This window comes from Lotus japonicus, chromosome 3 (genome assembly GCF_012489685.1).
Source record: "Lotus japonicus ecotype B-129 chromosome 3, LjGifu_v1.2".
Classification (NCBI taxonomy): Eukaryota; Viridiplantae; Streptophyta; class Magnoliopsida; order Fabales; family Fabaceae; genus Lotus; species Lotus japonicus.
Genome location: NC_080043.1, coordinates 94,345,945 through 94,360,501, shown reverse-complemented (window position 1 = coordinate 94,360,501; position 14,557 = coordinate 94,345,945). Strand labels below are relative to the sequence as shown.

The window sequence follows — 14,557 nt, the reverse complement described above, 5'->3', positions numbered from 1 at the left end:
ATGAACTTGCAGATAATTGTCATTATTGATGATATCATCCACATAGAAGTCACACCACCCTGCACCCAACTGACCAATCCTTCCACCACTATTAGATGCCCCTACACTCGGCTGACATCAAGTCTAAAATGCAAAGTCATATAACTTAAAATATATTTCAATCCTCAAAGTGAATCAAGAAATACTTAAAAATAATAGTTCAACTACTTAAATATAATCAAGTCAAATGATAATCTAGCTTAAAAGTAACTTACACATATCAACAGGCATCGAACCTTGTCGTGTTCAAATTAACCCTTCTCAACCCCTACGCAAATTAGTCGTACCACTTAGGCTAACATTTTCAAAAACCTAACATTCACTTTAAATTTGAATTACAGAACTAAATAATATAAATTCTAAAAGACTAAGACAAATAAATTCCAATCTTCAAAAGGAATGAAAAAAATACATAAAAATAATATTTTTTTAACTATTTAAATCAAATCAAGTCAAATGATAACCTAGCTTAAAAGTAACTTACACAGATCAACAGGCATCGAACCCTGTCATGTTCAAACTTAACCCTTCTCAACCCCTACACAAATTAGTCGTACCACTAAGGCTAACATTCACAAAAACCTAACAATCACTTCAAATTTGAATTACAGGACTAAATAATATAAACTCTAAAATACCACAACAAATAATAGCAAATATATTCCAATCCTCAAAGTGGATCAAGAAATACTTAAAAATAATAGTTAAACTATTTAAATCTAATCAAGTCAAATGATAACCTAGCTTAAAAGTAACTTACACGGATCAACAATCATCAAACCCTGTCGTGTTCAAACTTAACCCTTCTCAACCCCTACGCAAATTAGTCGTACCACTAAGGCTAACATTCACAAAAACCTAACATTCACTTTAAATTTGAATTCCAGGACTAAATAATATAAACTCTAAAGTACCACAACAAATAATAGCAAATATATTCCAACCCTCAAAGTGGATCAAGAAATACTTAAAAATAATAGTTAAACTATTTAAATCTAATCAAGTCAAATGATAACCTAGCATAAAAGTAACTTACAAAGATGAACAGACATCGAACCCTGTCGTGTTCAAACATAACCCTTCTCAACCCCTACCCAAATTAGTCGTACCACTTAGGCTAACATTCTCAAAAACCTAACATGCACTTCAAATTTGAATTACATAACTAAATAATATAAATTTTAAAATGCATCAACAAATAATAGCAAATATATTCCAATCCTCAAAGTGAATCAAGAAATACTTAAAAATAAAAGTTAAACTACTTAAATCTAATCAAGTCAAATGATAACCTAGCTTAACAGAAACTTACACAGATCAACAGGCATCGAACTCTGTCGTGTTCAAACTTAACCCTTCCCAACCCCTATGGAAATTAGTCGTACCACTTAGGCTAACATTCACAAAAACCTAACTTCACTTCAAACTTGAATTACATAACTAAATAATATAAACTCTAAAATACAACACCAAATAATAGCAAATATATTCCAATCCTCAAAGTGAATCAAGAAATACTTAAAAATAATAGTTAAACTACTTAAATCTAATCAAGTCAAATGATAACCTAGCTTAAAAGTAACTTACACAGATCAACAGGCATCGAACCCTATCGTGTTCAAACTTAACCCTTCTCAACCCTTACGCAAATTAGTCGTAGCACTAAGGCTAACATTCACAAAAACCTAACATTCATTTCAAATTTGAATTCCAAGACTAAATAATATAAACTCTAAAATACCACAACAAATAATAGCAGATATATTCCAATCCTCAAAGTGGATCAAGAAATACTTAAAAATAATAGTTAAACTTTAAATCTAATCAACTCAAATGATAACCTAACTTAAAAGTAACTTACACAGATCAACAGGCATCGAACCCTGTCGTGTTCAAACTTAACCCTTCTCAACCCCTACCCAAATTAGCCGTACCACTTAGGCTAACATTCTCAAAAACCTAACATTCACTTCAAATTTGAATTACAGAACTAAATAATATAAATTCTAAAATACAACAACAAATAATAGTAAATATATTCCAATCCTCAAAGTGAATCAAGAAATACTTAAAAATAATAGTTAAACTACTTAAATCTAATCAAGTCAAATGATAACCTAGCTTAAAAGAAACTTACACAGATGAACAGGCATCGAACCCTGTCGTGTTCAAACTTAACCCTTCTCAACCCCTACGCAAAATTGGTGGTACCAATATGGCTAACATTCACAAAAACCTAACATTCACTTCAAATTTGAATTCCAATGCTAAATAATATAAACTCTAAATAATAAGACAAATAAAAGGAAATATATTCCAATCTTCAAAATAATGAAAAAAATACTTACAAATAATAGTTGAACTATTTGAATCTAATAAGTTAAAATGCTAGCCTAGCTTTACTACTAATTTAATCACAACCACCAGCTTACAAAGAATAGAAAAGTTACTTACCATTAAGTTATACGAATTTCCTTTTGTATTATGAAAATTTTGTTTACTAACAAATATTACAATGCATTAACATTTTAAAATAACTGGAACCAAAAAATATACTTAAAGAGATAACTAAACACTTAGAATTTTAAAAAATAAGTATAGGACAAAGTTATAACTAAAATTAAAATTAAAAGTTAAGGATGCAACCCTAAACAACTTAATAACAAACTGTAAGAATTAGGCAACTACAATTCCAAACATTACTTACACAAACGATTTTCAATCTATATATATAAGTAAAGCACACTTGAACCATTACATTAAATACATTAGTAAAGATTGCAAGTATTATAATGCATTAAGTAATAACAAATTATCTTTGTAATAAATATATTAACTAATAAGATTAAAAACTTAAGCAAAAAAATTGTATTGTCAAAAACTATTCAACTTCCTACATTAAATATTGAAAAAATACCTATATTAAATAATAATAGTGGAATTATATTTGAAAAGATATACACCTCTGTGATGAAATTTCAAGCACTACGAAAATCGATTGGAGAAGTACATGACATGGTGGCGAAATTCTGCATCACTAATCATCCAAAATAATACCAAAAACAGCACCCCTTTCTGATCGTGCTCTCATTGTGACGACAGATGGTAGGTACTTCCCCAATCTCCTTGAACAACCTAACCCTAATCCAGCTCTTTGTGACCTGACACGAAATTGACCTCACTTATGAAATGCTTAACATTGGCAAAAAAATTCAATCACAATCACTGGAATGAGTAATCAAAGAAACTGGCTTCTCCTTCGTCGAAATCGCAACAACTACGATTTTCATCAACTGCTCCCAAACATCAGAAACAATACAAATCCTTTTACCCCTGCTTTCATTTGAATCTGTTCATAATATGCAAAATATCAATAGGTCATACTTTTTTAAAATTAACCAAATTTAGTTAACATATAGTAACTAATTAAAAATTGAAAAAGAGATATTCAGATAGAAAATTATACCACTACTATTATTCCCTGTACATAACTTGAGTACTGAATTTTGTTGGTAATATCTACAAATTAATCAAAATAAACAGGAGAGCACACAATTAGTGCAATTAACAAAACAATAATAATTTCAAAAAAAAACAAAACAACAATATTAAAATAATGCATATAATATTAAAATTTTAACACAAACTTCTAAATGGAGAGCCCATGTCGTTTACGGATCCCAAATTTCCAAGCTTGCTTCCTTTGAAATACTTGCACCAATTTTATGTCTTACGGTTGATCAAATTTCCAGTCCCAATACCTGCAAGTAAAAATTAATTTAAAGAATGTTTATATAAGTTTAATTTAAAATTAATATTACTTAATATTTAAAATAATAAAAGCTATTTAAAGGGAGAAAACCGGTCAAAACTTTAAAAAAACCGGCTCCAGCCGGTTAAAACCGGTTTGGAACCGGTCCACAACGGATGGATGACCTGCTCAGCAGGTCACCCACTATATAATGATCATTCCTCTCTTCCTCACCCCAAAAACCCTAGCTGCTCACCTCTCATCTCTCATTCTCTCTGAAACTCGTCTTCGTCCTCCTCTCTTCTTCTCTCTTCGTTTCTTCTTCTTCCTCTCGTTCTCCTTCTCTCTGAAACCCTAGCCGCTACTCTTCTCGTTCTTCCTCTAATCCTCCCTTCCCCATCCTTTTCTTCCTCTGATTTTTTCCTCTTGATCTGCTGTTCTTCAAACCCAATTTTGCTTCGTCCTCTTTTCTTCCTCTCCTCTGGTCCCGTCCACCATTTTCGCCCCCAACCGATCCTAAACCCTAATTTTCGCCCCTACCAATCCAAAACCCTCATTTTTCTCCAAATTCGAGAAACCTAACTTTAACTTCAAATTTGAACTCCAAATCTAAATAATATCAACTCTAAAATACAAAGACATAGAGTAGGAAATATATTTCAATCTTCAAAGTGAATTAAAAATATACTTAAAAAAAATAGTTGAACTATTTAAATCTAAAAAGTTCAAATGATAGCCTAGCTTTACAAATAACTTACTCATATCCACAAGTTTTGAACTTTGTCCTCTTCCCATCCGCTACGCTTAATTAGTCCTATAACTTCGGCTAACATTCACAAAAACCCTAACTTTCACTTCAAATTTATATTGGCGGTGGGTACATGAAAATCATGACTACTGTTACTTTTGTACTACTAATTAGTACATTATATGTACTGATAAGTCAAATAAGTAAATATCATACTTGGATGCACAAAGAAGAAGATATTAGAAAATAAAATATGATAAATACCTACTTGGCACATGATAGAAGATATACATAAAGAGAACTGAACGTCTCTTCTTCATGTTCGGCAATTAGCAGCAACAACGACGCTAACGCGAAGCCTAACTGCTACACAAAGTGGGACGAACACAAGTTTTTCCATTGTTGAATAGGTAACGAAACAAAGCTCAGATCACAAATAATGGAAGGCTGAAAAGGGAAGGAGAGAATGTGAATCCAAACTAAAAGGGAGAGAAAAAGACAAATAATTTTATTATGACCAATTCACGTCCCTGGGAAAAGAAAAACAAAGATCATAGACCTGCCTAAACATTTAACAAAAAATTAAATTTCTTCATTCAACAAAAATATTGGGCCGCCCAGAGTTTCAAAAAATCAATTGGCCCACAAAGCTAATTTCTAGTTAGCCAAAAAATATTAACATACTTACCAAAAAAAAAAAAGAAAAATAACATAAGTATCATAAATAAATAAAAACTCTACACAATTAGGACAAATGAAAAAAATCATACACCACTCAATCCACATGAAATAAGTAAACCATCACAACATTCAAGTAAAACAATTATCTTACTTTTTTTTAGGAATATCCTAGTTATCAAATAATGTTAATACATAATTCATCTACAAGTTTCGAACCCTGTCCCCTTCACACTTAACCCATCTCATCCCCTACGCGAAATTAGTCCTATCACTTCGGCTAACATTCATAAAAAATCCTAACTTTCACTTCAAATTTAAACTCTAAAGCTAAATAATATCAACTCTAAAATACTAAGACATATAATAGTAAATATATTTCAATCTTCATAGTGAATAAAAAATATACTTAAAAATAATAATTGAACTATTTAAATCTAATAAGTTCAAATGATAGCCTAGTTTTACAAATAACTTACTCACATCCACAAGCTCTGAACCCTGACCCCTGTCCTCTTCACACTTAACCATTCTCATCCCCTACGCGAAATTAGTCCTATCACTTCGGCTAACATTCACAAAAAACCTAACTTTCACTTCAAATTTGATCTCCAAATCTAAATAATATCAACTCTAAAATACTAAGACATATAGTAGGAAATATATTACAATCTTCAAAGTGAATAAAAAATATACCTAAAAATAATAGTTGAACTATTTAAATCTAATAAGTTCAAATGATAGCCTAGCTTTACAAATAACTTACTCACATCCACAAGTTTTGAACCCTGTCCCCTTCACACTTAACCCTTCCCATCCGCTACGCGAAATTAGTCCTATCACTTCGGCTAACATTCACAAAAAACCCTAACTTTCAGAATGACACATATATAGGGGCTACCCTTTTTAGAAAGTAAATGATAAAGTCTTGTTAATAAAAAATATGTATGAAAGAGGAGGATTACAAAATCCATGGAATGCAGAAATATATAGAAAATGAATCAAGTATTCATATAGAATGTAACCTAACCACTTCTAAAATTATATTTGTGAAGCTCCAATCACCTTAAGGTACATGTGATTGGAGAATAACATTATCCAACCAGAAACAAAGACGTAAGTGATAAGTACATAAAACTGGTAGCAACTGCTCCAAGGGGCACCTTTATTCAAATATCCCAATTCTCCCTCTGATGCAGCACTCACACCAATTTTTCTCAGCAAAATGGTGACACACTCACAAACCCACAAAAAAGAGTTGGCCTTTTCATTTTGTCTACTTCCTTCCTCCAATGAAGTCCTTAAGTTCAAGTTAACAGTTGTGAACTTGCCATCTTTTGTGCTTGTTATTTCCACGCAATAATTGGAATCACTTTCTGTAAATACTGCAAAATCATTCATAGGATCATATCCAAGTATTTTTACAAAAAACCCTGCCATAAAACCACATGGAAGTTGAACTTATGATACTATCTTAAGCTAAAATCCATTTCGTTCCTCCAACCTCAAAAACTAATAAAAATGAATAGCCAATAACAATTTTACCTGTTAGGCCACTGCTTTCATCTAACATAGTGTAAAATAATGAATTTGCATCTTGAGCCCATGCCAAGCTAACACCGCTGAAATTATACTTTGGGATCTATTAATCTACTTTAGAAGTCTTTCAGACAAAGCATAAACAGTTCACCACCTGAAATTTCAACCGTGTAAGCAAGCGAGTTGTGACCAAGAAAAACTTTAAAGTAAATATATAAAAGAAGGAAAATAAATTCACAACAGGGATTAAAGTAAGGGTTTGGACATTGGAGCATTCATCTTGAGAAGATGGCATAATTGGTTTCTTTTAGCCAGTTAACGGACCGGAAGGCAGCAAAACTACAGGAAGAGGGGTATAGTGTATCAATGTATCAACAGTAGAGAAAATTGATCTCCCTTCCTTTGTAGTGTTGTTAATAGATGTCTCCATGTCTCTGGCCAATAAGGATTCAACCTTAGCTCTGAAAAACTACATGATAAATAAAAAGATAGACAACAATTTACAACCATATTTGAAATCTCTTGCATCAAGCGATTAATTTGAATGAAAATCTTTGAAACAAAGAGGACCCAAAAATCTTATCTAAGAAGATGATTATTTCAAAAGGATTATGGGAAATGAAAGAAAGTACTCCCTCCGTTCCTTTTTATTTGTCTTTCTAGCACAATTTTTTTGTTTCCTTTTATTTGTCATTTGGTGATTTAAGGTTACATTGTACCAATTATACCCCTAACACAATCTCATTTATTCCATTAAAAGTTTAGTAGTGGAAAATTGAATTTAATGAGCTTCCTGAAAACTGTGTTGTCTTTCTTGCTTCAAAATTTCATTGTCCAATCTGATTTTAGCTTTAATTATTCATATGACTATTCAACTTGACTATAAATACATACTCCAATGTTACTTTGCGGTTAATTATGGAGTACATTTCATATAATCACATCATAAAATTGCATGATACTTAGTGGTTCAAAAAAAACTGCAGTAGAATTTGATTGAATGGAAACTAGCCTTTCAATTTAAAAAATAAATGAATTCAAATAATATTCCCAATATAGTTTTAAATTCCAATGTTACACAAAAAAAAAAAAGAGTGTAGCATTAAATTCTGTCATAGGAAAAAAAAATCATTTGAAGACTTAGAATTCTATAAAAAGAAAACACATGGTGAATTATCAAGTGCACAATTAAAAAAATCTGATGGAAAAAGCAAGAGTGGAAGACTCATTGGTCTCATTGCAATATTTGAAGACTCATTGTTTATCAAGTGCACAATTCTGCGTTTCCTTTTTTTTTTTTTTTTTGAAGTCTTTTAGTCTTTCTTTGAGGAGTGCATGAGACAATGTAAGATTAATGTTGTTGAAACCTGAAATAGTTTAATGATATGAGAGAGAGTGTTGTGGGAAAATTAGGAAATTAATTATTGGAGAGAGAAATTTTATGAATGAAGATAAAGTAAATAGTAAATTGAATTAGGGTAAAATGGGAAAATTAGCTCTAAAAGTGCAATACCTTGGTGGAAGAGCTTTGTACTAGAAAGACAAATAAAAAGGAACGGAGGGAGTAGAAAATAAACAAAAGTCTCGATTTACTTCATTTTATGTAGAACTTAAACTTAAGACTGCAAAACATAAAATGTACTCATTGCATTAGCTTTTAAGTAGCAAATCTAATGATGGAGGGAAAAACGAAAACGTCATTCATTATTAAACTTCGCAAAGCTGGCTTAAAAAACACACTAGACTTCCAATTCAAAGTACAAGATGCTAGACATACAATACTTCCATTACAGACCTTCTAGCTTATCAGGTGTCTCCTCATCCATCTCGCATCCAAGTCTAAAGGACATCTCACAGTCACGGGAAATACTGAAAAAATATTCTCCTTAGTTTCCTCTTCACTGAAAACCAAGAAAAATGTAACTTGGACAAAACTAACAACAAAACTGGTTTCTTGCTTAAAAAAGTAACCCAAAAAAACACAATCAAGTTGTTTGAAAGCAATTAGCTAGATGAGATTGACTTTTGGGGAGCTTGATTATAAAAGGTTTGAGACTTTGAGGGGAAGAGGAAACTAATTCAGTTCACTCATAATAATTGTTTCTAAAACAACAAACCTTAGAATGTCTTGGTTCCTGGTAATTTTGTTTCAGTCTCACTCGTGGTAGTCTTCTAGAAGCTAGCCTTGACAGCAACGACCTTCTTCCTTCAGTTGTGGTGGTTGGAACTGTGTACTGTGGCACATGTTTTCAACAGGATTTCTCCATGGGAAGCCACTTCACTTCAGATCCATTTCTTGCAGTGGTTCCACTTCATATCCTTAAGTTATTGTCATAATTCTGAGGCTTATATGGTTTATGCCCAATATTTGTGTAAAGGTGCATCTATAGCTGTAGAATGCAAAGAGGGAAATTCCAAACTGAAATTCAAGAAAGAAGTGAAAACAGATAAGCATGGGGATTTCAAAGTGCACTTGGTTTTTCAAGTGAGCAGTGAGGCTCATTGTGTTGTGTCATCAACTGCTACTTCTTTTTCACTAAGCCTTAAGTCGAGAAGGCAGAGATGAGACATTCCCAGAAAGAATTTTCTCAATCAAGCCTATGAGGAAACCAAACCTCTGTAACAAAAAACAAAGTACCTCAAGTTCTTTTTGACAAATCACAACTTTAAACACAAAACATTGATTATGTTACCATTTTAAAATCCGTTTTTCTTCCTACGGGGCTTCTTGCAACCTTTTTTTCAGACTGAGCCTCCACTCCCTCGCGGCCAGTGAAGGAACTGCTCACCTCTACAGTCCAGCACTGATGAACCTGCAATAGACAGAGCACCCACCATCTTATCTCACTAAGCCAACCTCAACAACAACTCCTCTCTAAAACACACCTCAGTGGGAAGTGTTCTCAAAGAGAAAATGAAACACAGTTAGTAAATTAATGCTAGAACTGTTGTGCAATATAAAGGTAATTTCATGCACATAGGCTTGGATCTAGTTGGATTTAATTTAGAATTGAAGCAACCAAATATTCCAGCAATGATGCAAATGATAGAAAGTAAATTAGAAATTGACCGCGCACAAAACAGTGGGAATGCCACCAAAAGTTTGGAACCTAATTTAACAAATAGCCAGATCAATTATTTCTAAATGGAAACTCTCATTATAGCAGATAAGTGCCATTTTTCTAAATGGAAACTCTCACTATAGCAGGTAAGTGCTCACTTTCAGGACCAATTTATATGCTTTACTCAACATTTGTTACCAAACTAATGAATTCTACATTTATATTTGCATCTCTTGTTCCATAGCGAGTTACAAATTCCGACAAATTGATAATAAGAATTAATAATTAAGGATAAAATAACTCAGCTTATTTTCTAATTTACCCTCAAACAATAGCATGAGGAAAAAAAATAAAAAAAGGGAAGAAACCACACCTACCCATTGCAGTCCCTAAGTATTCGTGTCTGGTATCCTAAATTTCCAAGCTTCTATCTCAAAATCAACCCTACATGATGCTCCAAAACCTGCAAATTAGGAAAGGATTCAACGCAAAGCCACTGGAGGCGAAGGATCTGACAGTGCCACCATCAAAGTAAGATGAAGGGATTCAGACTAAAGGGGAAAAAGTTACCTTGTGGTGATGTCGAAGTCTTCTTGAACATGAAAGTCTAACATGAGATCAGTATTACTTGTAACTTGTCTTCAAATGGGTCTAGAACGCAATCATACTATTTACTAAACCCTCTTCTAGATTGTGGCAAAATGGAAACAAAAGGAGTTCTAAAAGAGAAAATTATTGTAAATGGTAAGAAATTGAAAAGATTAACTATAAAAGGGTCAATTTCGCAAAAATTGAAAGAAAAAAAAACAGACAAAAGCACCCAAACATAAGAGGACAAACACAAAACATGCGAGGAAGAAAACAGGGTTGCGATGTTCCCTTACAGAATAGTGAAGCAGCAAAGGGTTGCAACACTTTGTTTTTTCTTCCAATCCTCCATCTGTTCCTTCCATGCAACACCATTGTAATACTCATGATTGACCAGGACAAACTGAAAAGATAAAATGATCAATGCCAAGAGAGCATCATTTTCTATTCCCGTTTCTACAAGCTGTATGGCGAAGTCTAGCACTGCAAGATTCAGTCAAGAACATTAGACAATGGAAAGAATGTATGTAATACAGCACATAACTCATAAATGTATGAAAAATCAATAAATTCTATATTACAAAGTTAAAACCAGCAAGAACATATTCAGTAAAAAGAAAACAAATTTACCCCACTTTCATAAGACAATTAGTAAATTCCCACAACTTTTTTACTTTGTTGTTTCTTCCAATCCTCCATCTGCTCCTTTCACGATTGGAAAGACATCCATTTTTGTGGACAATCTTCCTTCGCCTATTTCTTCTTCACTCATATTCTGGACATTTAAGATTGAAAAAACAAATAGAAAAAGAAATAACCATCAGTTTTATCTATCTACATTTGTAAGAAAGAAAAAAACTGGCCAGATAAGATCAGACATGTATATTTGTCAAGGCATAAACTTGGAAGAGGATTGAGAAGGCCAGCCTAACGCCATCAGTAAGATCGGGGGAAAGACCAATTCTCAGATATGTAGAGAAATAGCAACAGGAACAATGAAAAGCAACAAACTAAGGCAGTATTTATAGACAATTGGAAAGGGAAAGCCAACCCTTCTGACCTGACATTAGGGAAAGCTTCAGCTGACGAAGAAAATGACGTCTTTAGCTTCTGATTTTGCTCTACTCCTGACAACAAACAGTGAGCACTTCCCCAATCTCCTTCAACAATCTATTCTACTCCTTCTCATTGTCACCTAACCAAAGAGGGATTGAAGAAACATATGTCACAATGACGAAATTTTGCATCAATTGTAAGCACCCTAATTATTTTGCTAGAAATATAGAGTATTATTCACCTATAAAGAAACTCAGAATTCAGAAAGCATTAAAGTTGTTACCTTGTCATTAAAGGAGAGCAGATGGCACCCTAAATCAAAAAGCTTGGACTGGAACGAAAACTAATTATGCAATTGATTTAAACTTCCCATACAACAGAGCAGTGAAACACGTGCACAACTGACTTCCTAGTAAAAAATATATACACAGAAGTTGGTTCAATTACATAGCAGTGTTACTCTTGCACAAATAAAGGAATGATTAATACCAAGTGAGCATCAAGATGTGGAGGATAATCGTAAGTGTCTGTGTCAAACCAACTGACGAAGAACACGAACCTTAATTTTCCATGTGTCTTTTCCCGGCAATAAGCAACTCAGAGGGTTGAACGGACCAGCAGTAAAGGCCATGATTGAGATTAAGGCACAAGACAAATATCAGATATCAGTTATGAAGATAGGTAGCAATGAAGCAATAGCAATATCAAAATCAAACCAGGATATGAGCAAGAGCAACAAAGAGACCACAATACACCAGTATTTATAGACGGATACAAAGTGAGACAGGTAGGTCATTACAAATTTCAATTTCAAATTAATTAAACTGAAGGATGCCAGCAAGTAAATTGCTGGAACAATGCCAAAACCAAACCTCTTGTACTAAGCTGACATCAAAACAGTAACCTGACAAACATTGCTTCTAATTCTTCTCTTCTACTGACAAAAGAGAGTAACAAATCAAATCAAAGTTCTACTTCAACAAAAAATTGTCACCCTTCTCATTTTGATCAAGTAAAACAACATGGATTCAACAATTCACAACAAAAATTAAAATCACACGAAATCTTGCATCAATCACAACACAGTACAACCCTAATCAAAGTAACTAACCTTCTTCTTCATTGAAACTGCAACAACTACAATTGACACCAACTGCTCCCACACATCAAAGCGTATACAGTGAGAGAGCCAGCTAAATGTGACGATCTATGTCGAAATCAAACCAATGCCCACAGTCTTCACCTTCCACCAAAACTTCTCCAACGCAAAAGGTGAGATCATCAAAAGTGCAAAAATTGGAGAGCAAAACGACTGCAGCACACTGTACTCCTTCAGCAGAAACATGATCGATGCAGGCGATTAGGTCATGGAAGAAGAAAAAGAGGAAAGAAAGACGCACTTAGGTCAGAGGGGGAGACAACAGTTACGGTTCTGCCACAAGGACCACAGAAAATTCGTGATGATCTATCCTGTCATCTGAGCTACCTCACCTAACCATTCACAAGGGAAGACTGGTCCTTTTCCTTCTCCCTCTGAATCTGATTCTGACCAAACACTATCCACCATGAGGAAAATTTTGTACTTTCCATCATCATCATTATCTCTTGTCCTTCTCCTTGCTTTCTCCTCAACAAACTGAGAGTTGAGACCCCACCTCTCCTTCTCCTTCTCTCTTTCATTTCCACAAATCTTTCTCTCTCTCTCTCTCTCTCTCTCTCTCTCTCTCTCTCTCCTATCACACGCCTCTCTGTTCCTTTCTTCTCTTCACCTTTTCCTCTTCTGGCATACAGCACCACCACCATGAACAAACCTTTAGCCTCAAAGGCTTTTCTGGACCAAGATTTCATGTTCTGAGCGAAGGAGATGAAGAAAGGTGTCTGTTCCGCTAAGGGCCGCCGGCGAAGGCGATTTCCGACGACCTCTCCGGCGACCTCTGATCTGAAAAATGAAGGTTCTTTCTCCTAGATCTTCACCTCCTCTCTTCAAATCCGAGGTCAAACCACCAACCACCTCTTCACCGCCGTCAGAATCGCCCCGCCATCTTCTCCGTTCACTGAAGCTGTGCCGCCGTCATTCAACCGCAAACACGCAATTAGGTCAGAAAGGGGGATTGAGAAACGTGAGAGAAATGTTATGGTGGGGCCACCAATCAGCTGCTATAAAGCAAAGGCCAAGATTGATTCAGAATAAACAAAATAATTTTAATAAACGGTCAGGATTCAAACCTTTCTTATGAATAGTGTTCTTCAAGGGATAATTTTAAGTAGTAGTAGATACGTGTGTTAATTAACTTAGGAATTAAAAAGCATAGCAGGAAATTTTATCATTTTTAGAATGTGATTATTCCACCATATTGGCCGATGATTAAGTTGAAACTCTGGGAAAAAGAAATTAATTACAATAGCTAGGAACGTAAACAGTCACAATTAACTAAGAATCGGACTAAGAATTAATTACTTGCAAATAATAATAGATATATAACAAATACCTTTTGTAAATTGTGATAGAGGGAGAACTGAACATAACTATCTCCACTATATCATAAAATTAAAAACACAAAAAGACACTACAAGTCTAACACATCTCTAGTTAAGATGGAACAAGCGAAAGAGGCCTCCGGAAAGGAAGAGAACACTGAAGAAAGATAGAGTCTTTTTTTTGTTACAAGAGGAAGGCTAAAAGCAAAAGAAAACTACGCTACAACATATCTTTATAAAGAGCTTCAATAACAAACGAGGGTGGTAAACGCCATTCGCGTCTTGCAACGCCATCCCTTGAAGCACGCTTCGCAAAACAATCCGCCGCATTGTTCTTCTCCATGGGCACATGAGCTAGCTCCACATCCCAGCCCCACTGAAGCATGGTCCTAACACGAAGTATTGCATCTCTTGCCCAATAAGTGGATACATTTACCTGTGAGAAGCAAACAATGACGACTTCTAAGCAATCGAAGAAGCATGACAGCTCCCGAAGTCCTAAGTGCCACGCATGTTGGAGTCCCAGTTCAATTCCTGTAAGTTCCGCCATGAATGCATCGCCGCCAAGGGAGAGCCAAGCACCTGCGACATCTTGAACTACCGCTGCCGCGCCCATGC

The 14,557-nt window shown here is 34.3% G+C and overlaps 2 protein-coding genes across 8 annotated transcripts; both read right to left on the bottom strand.

Moving 5' to 3' along the window:
* Positions 1 to 6,242: 6,242 nt before the first annotated feature.
* LOC130747662 (uncharacterized) lies at positions 6,243 to 11,880 on the bottom strand. 7 transcript variants are annotated; one of them, XR_009022452.1, is made up of 11 exons: positions 11,745 to 11,880; positions 11,466 to 11,600; positions 11,036 to 11,180; positions 10,702 to 10,888; positions 10,388 to 10,536; positions 10,191 to 10,280; positions 8,873 to 9,568; positions 8,551 to 8,656; positions 6,997 to 7,224; positions 6,762 to 6,909; positions 6,321 to 6,649 (listed from the first exon to the last, which is right to left on the bottom strand). XR_009022452.1 is itself a non-coding variant. In XM_057600657.1 (2 exons), the coding sequence occupies exons 1-2, from the start codon at positions 6,787 to 6,789 to the stop codon at positions 6,258 to 6,260; spliced, it is 420 nt and encodes a 139-aa protein (XP_057456640.1). In that variant the 5' UTR covers positions 6,790 to 7,340; the 3' UTR covers positions 6,243 to 6,257. The 7 variants fall into 7 exon arrangements, 1 of the variants encoding a protein (XP_057456640.1); XR_009022447.1 differs by having other exon boundaries at positions 7,021 to 7,224; XR_009022448.1 differs by having other exon boundaries at positions 6,321 to 6,601; positions 6,762 to 7,224.
* Positions 11,881 to 14,159: 2,279 nt separating this feature from the next.
* On the bottom strand, positions 14,160 to 14,555 carry LOC130745062 (uncharacterized). The gene has a single exon (XM_057597208.1). It carries the CDS (start codon positions 14,553 to 14,555, stop codon positions 14,160 to 14,162), a length of 396 nt encoding a protein of 131 aa, XP_057453191.1.
* Positions 14,556 to 14,557: the final 2 nt, after the last annotated feature.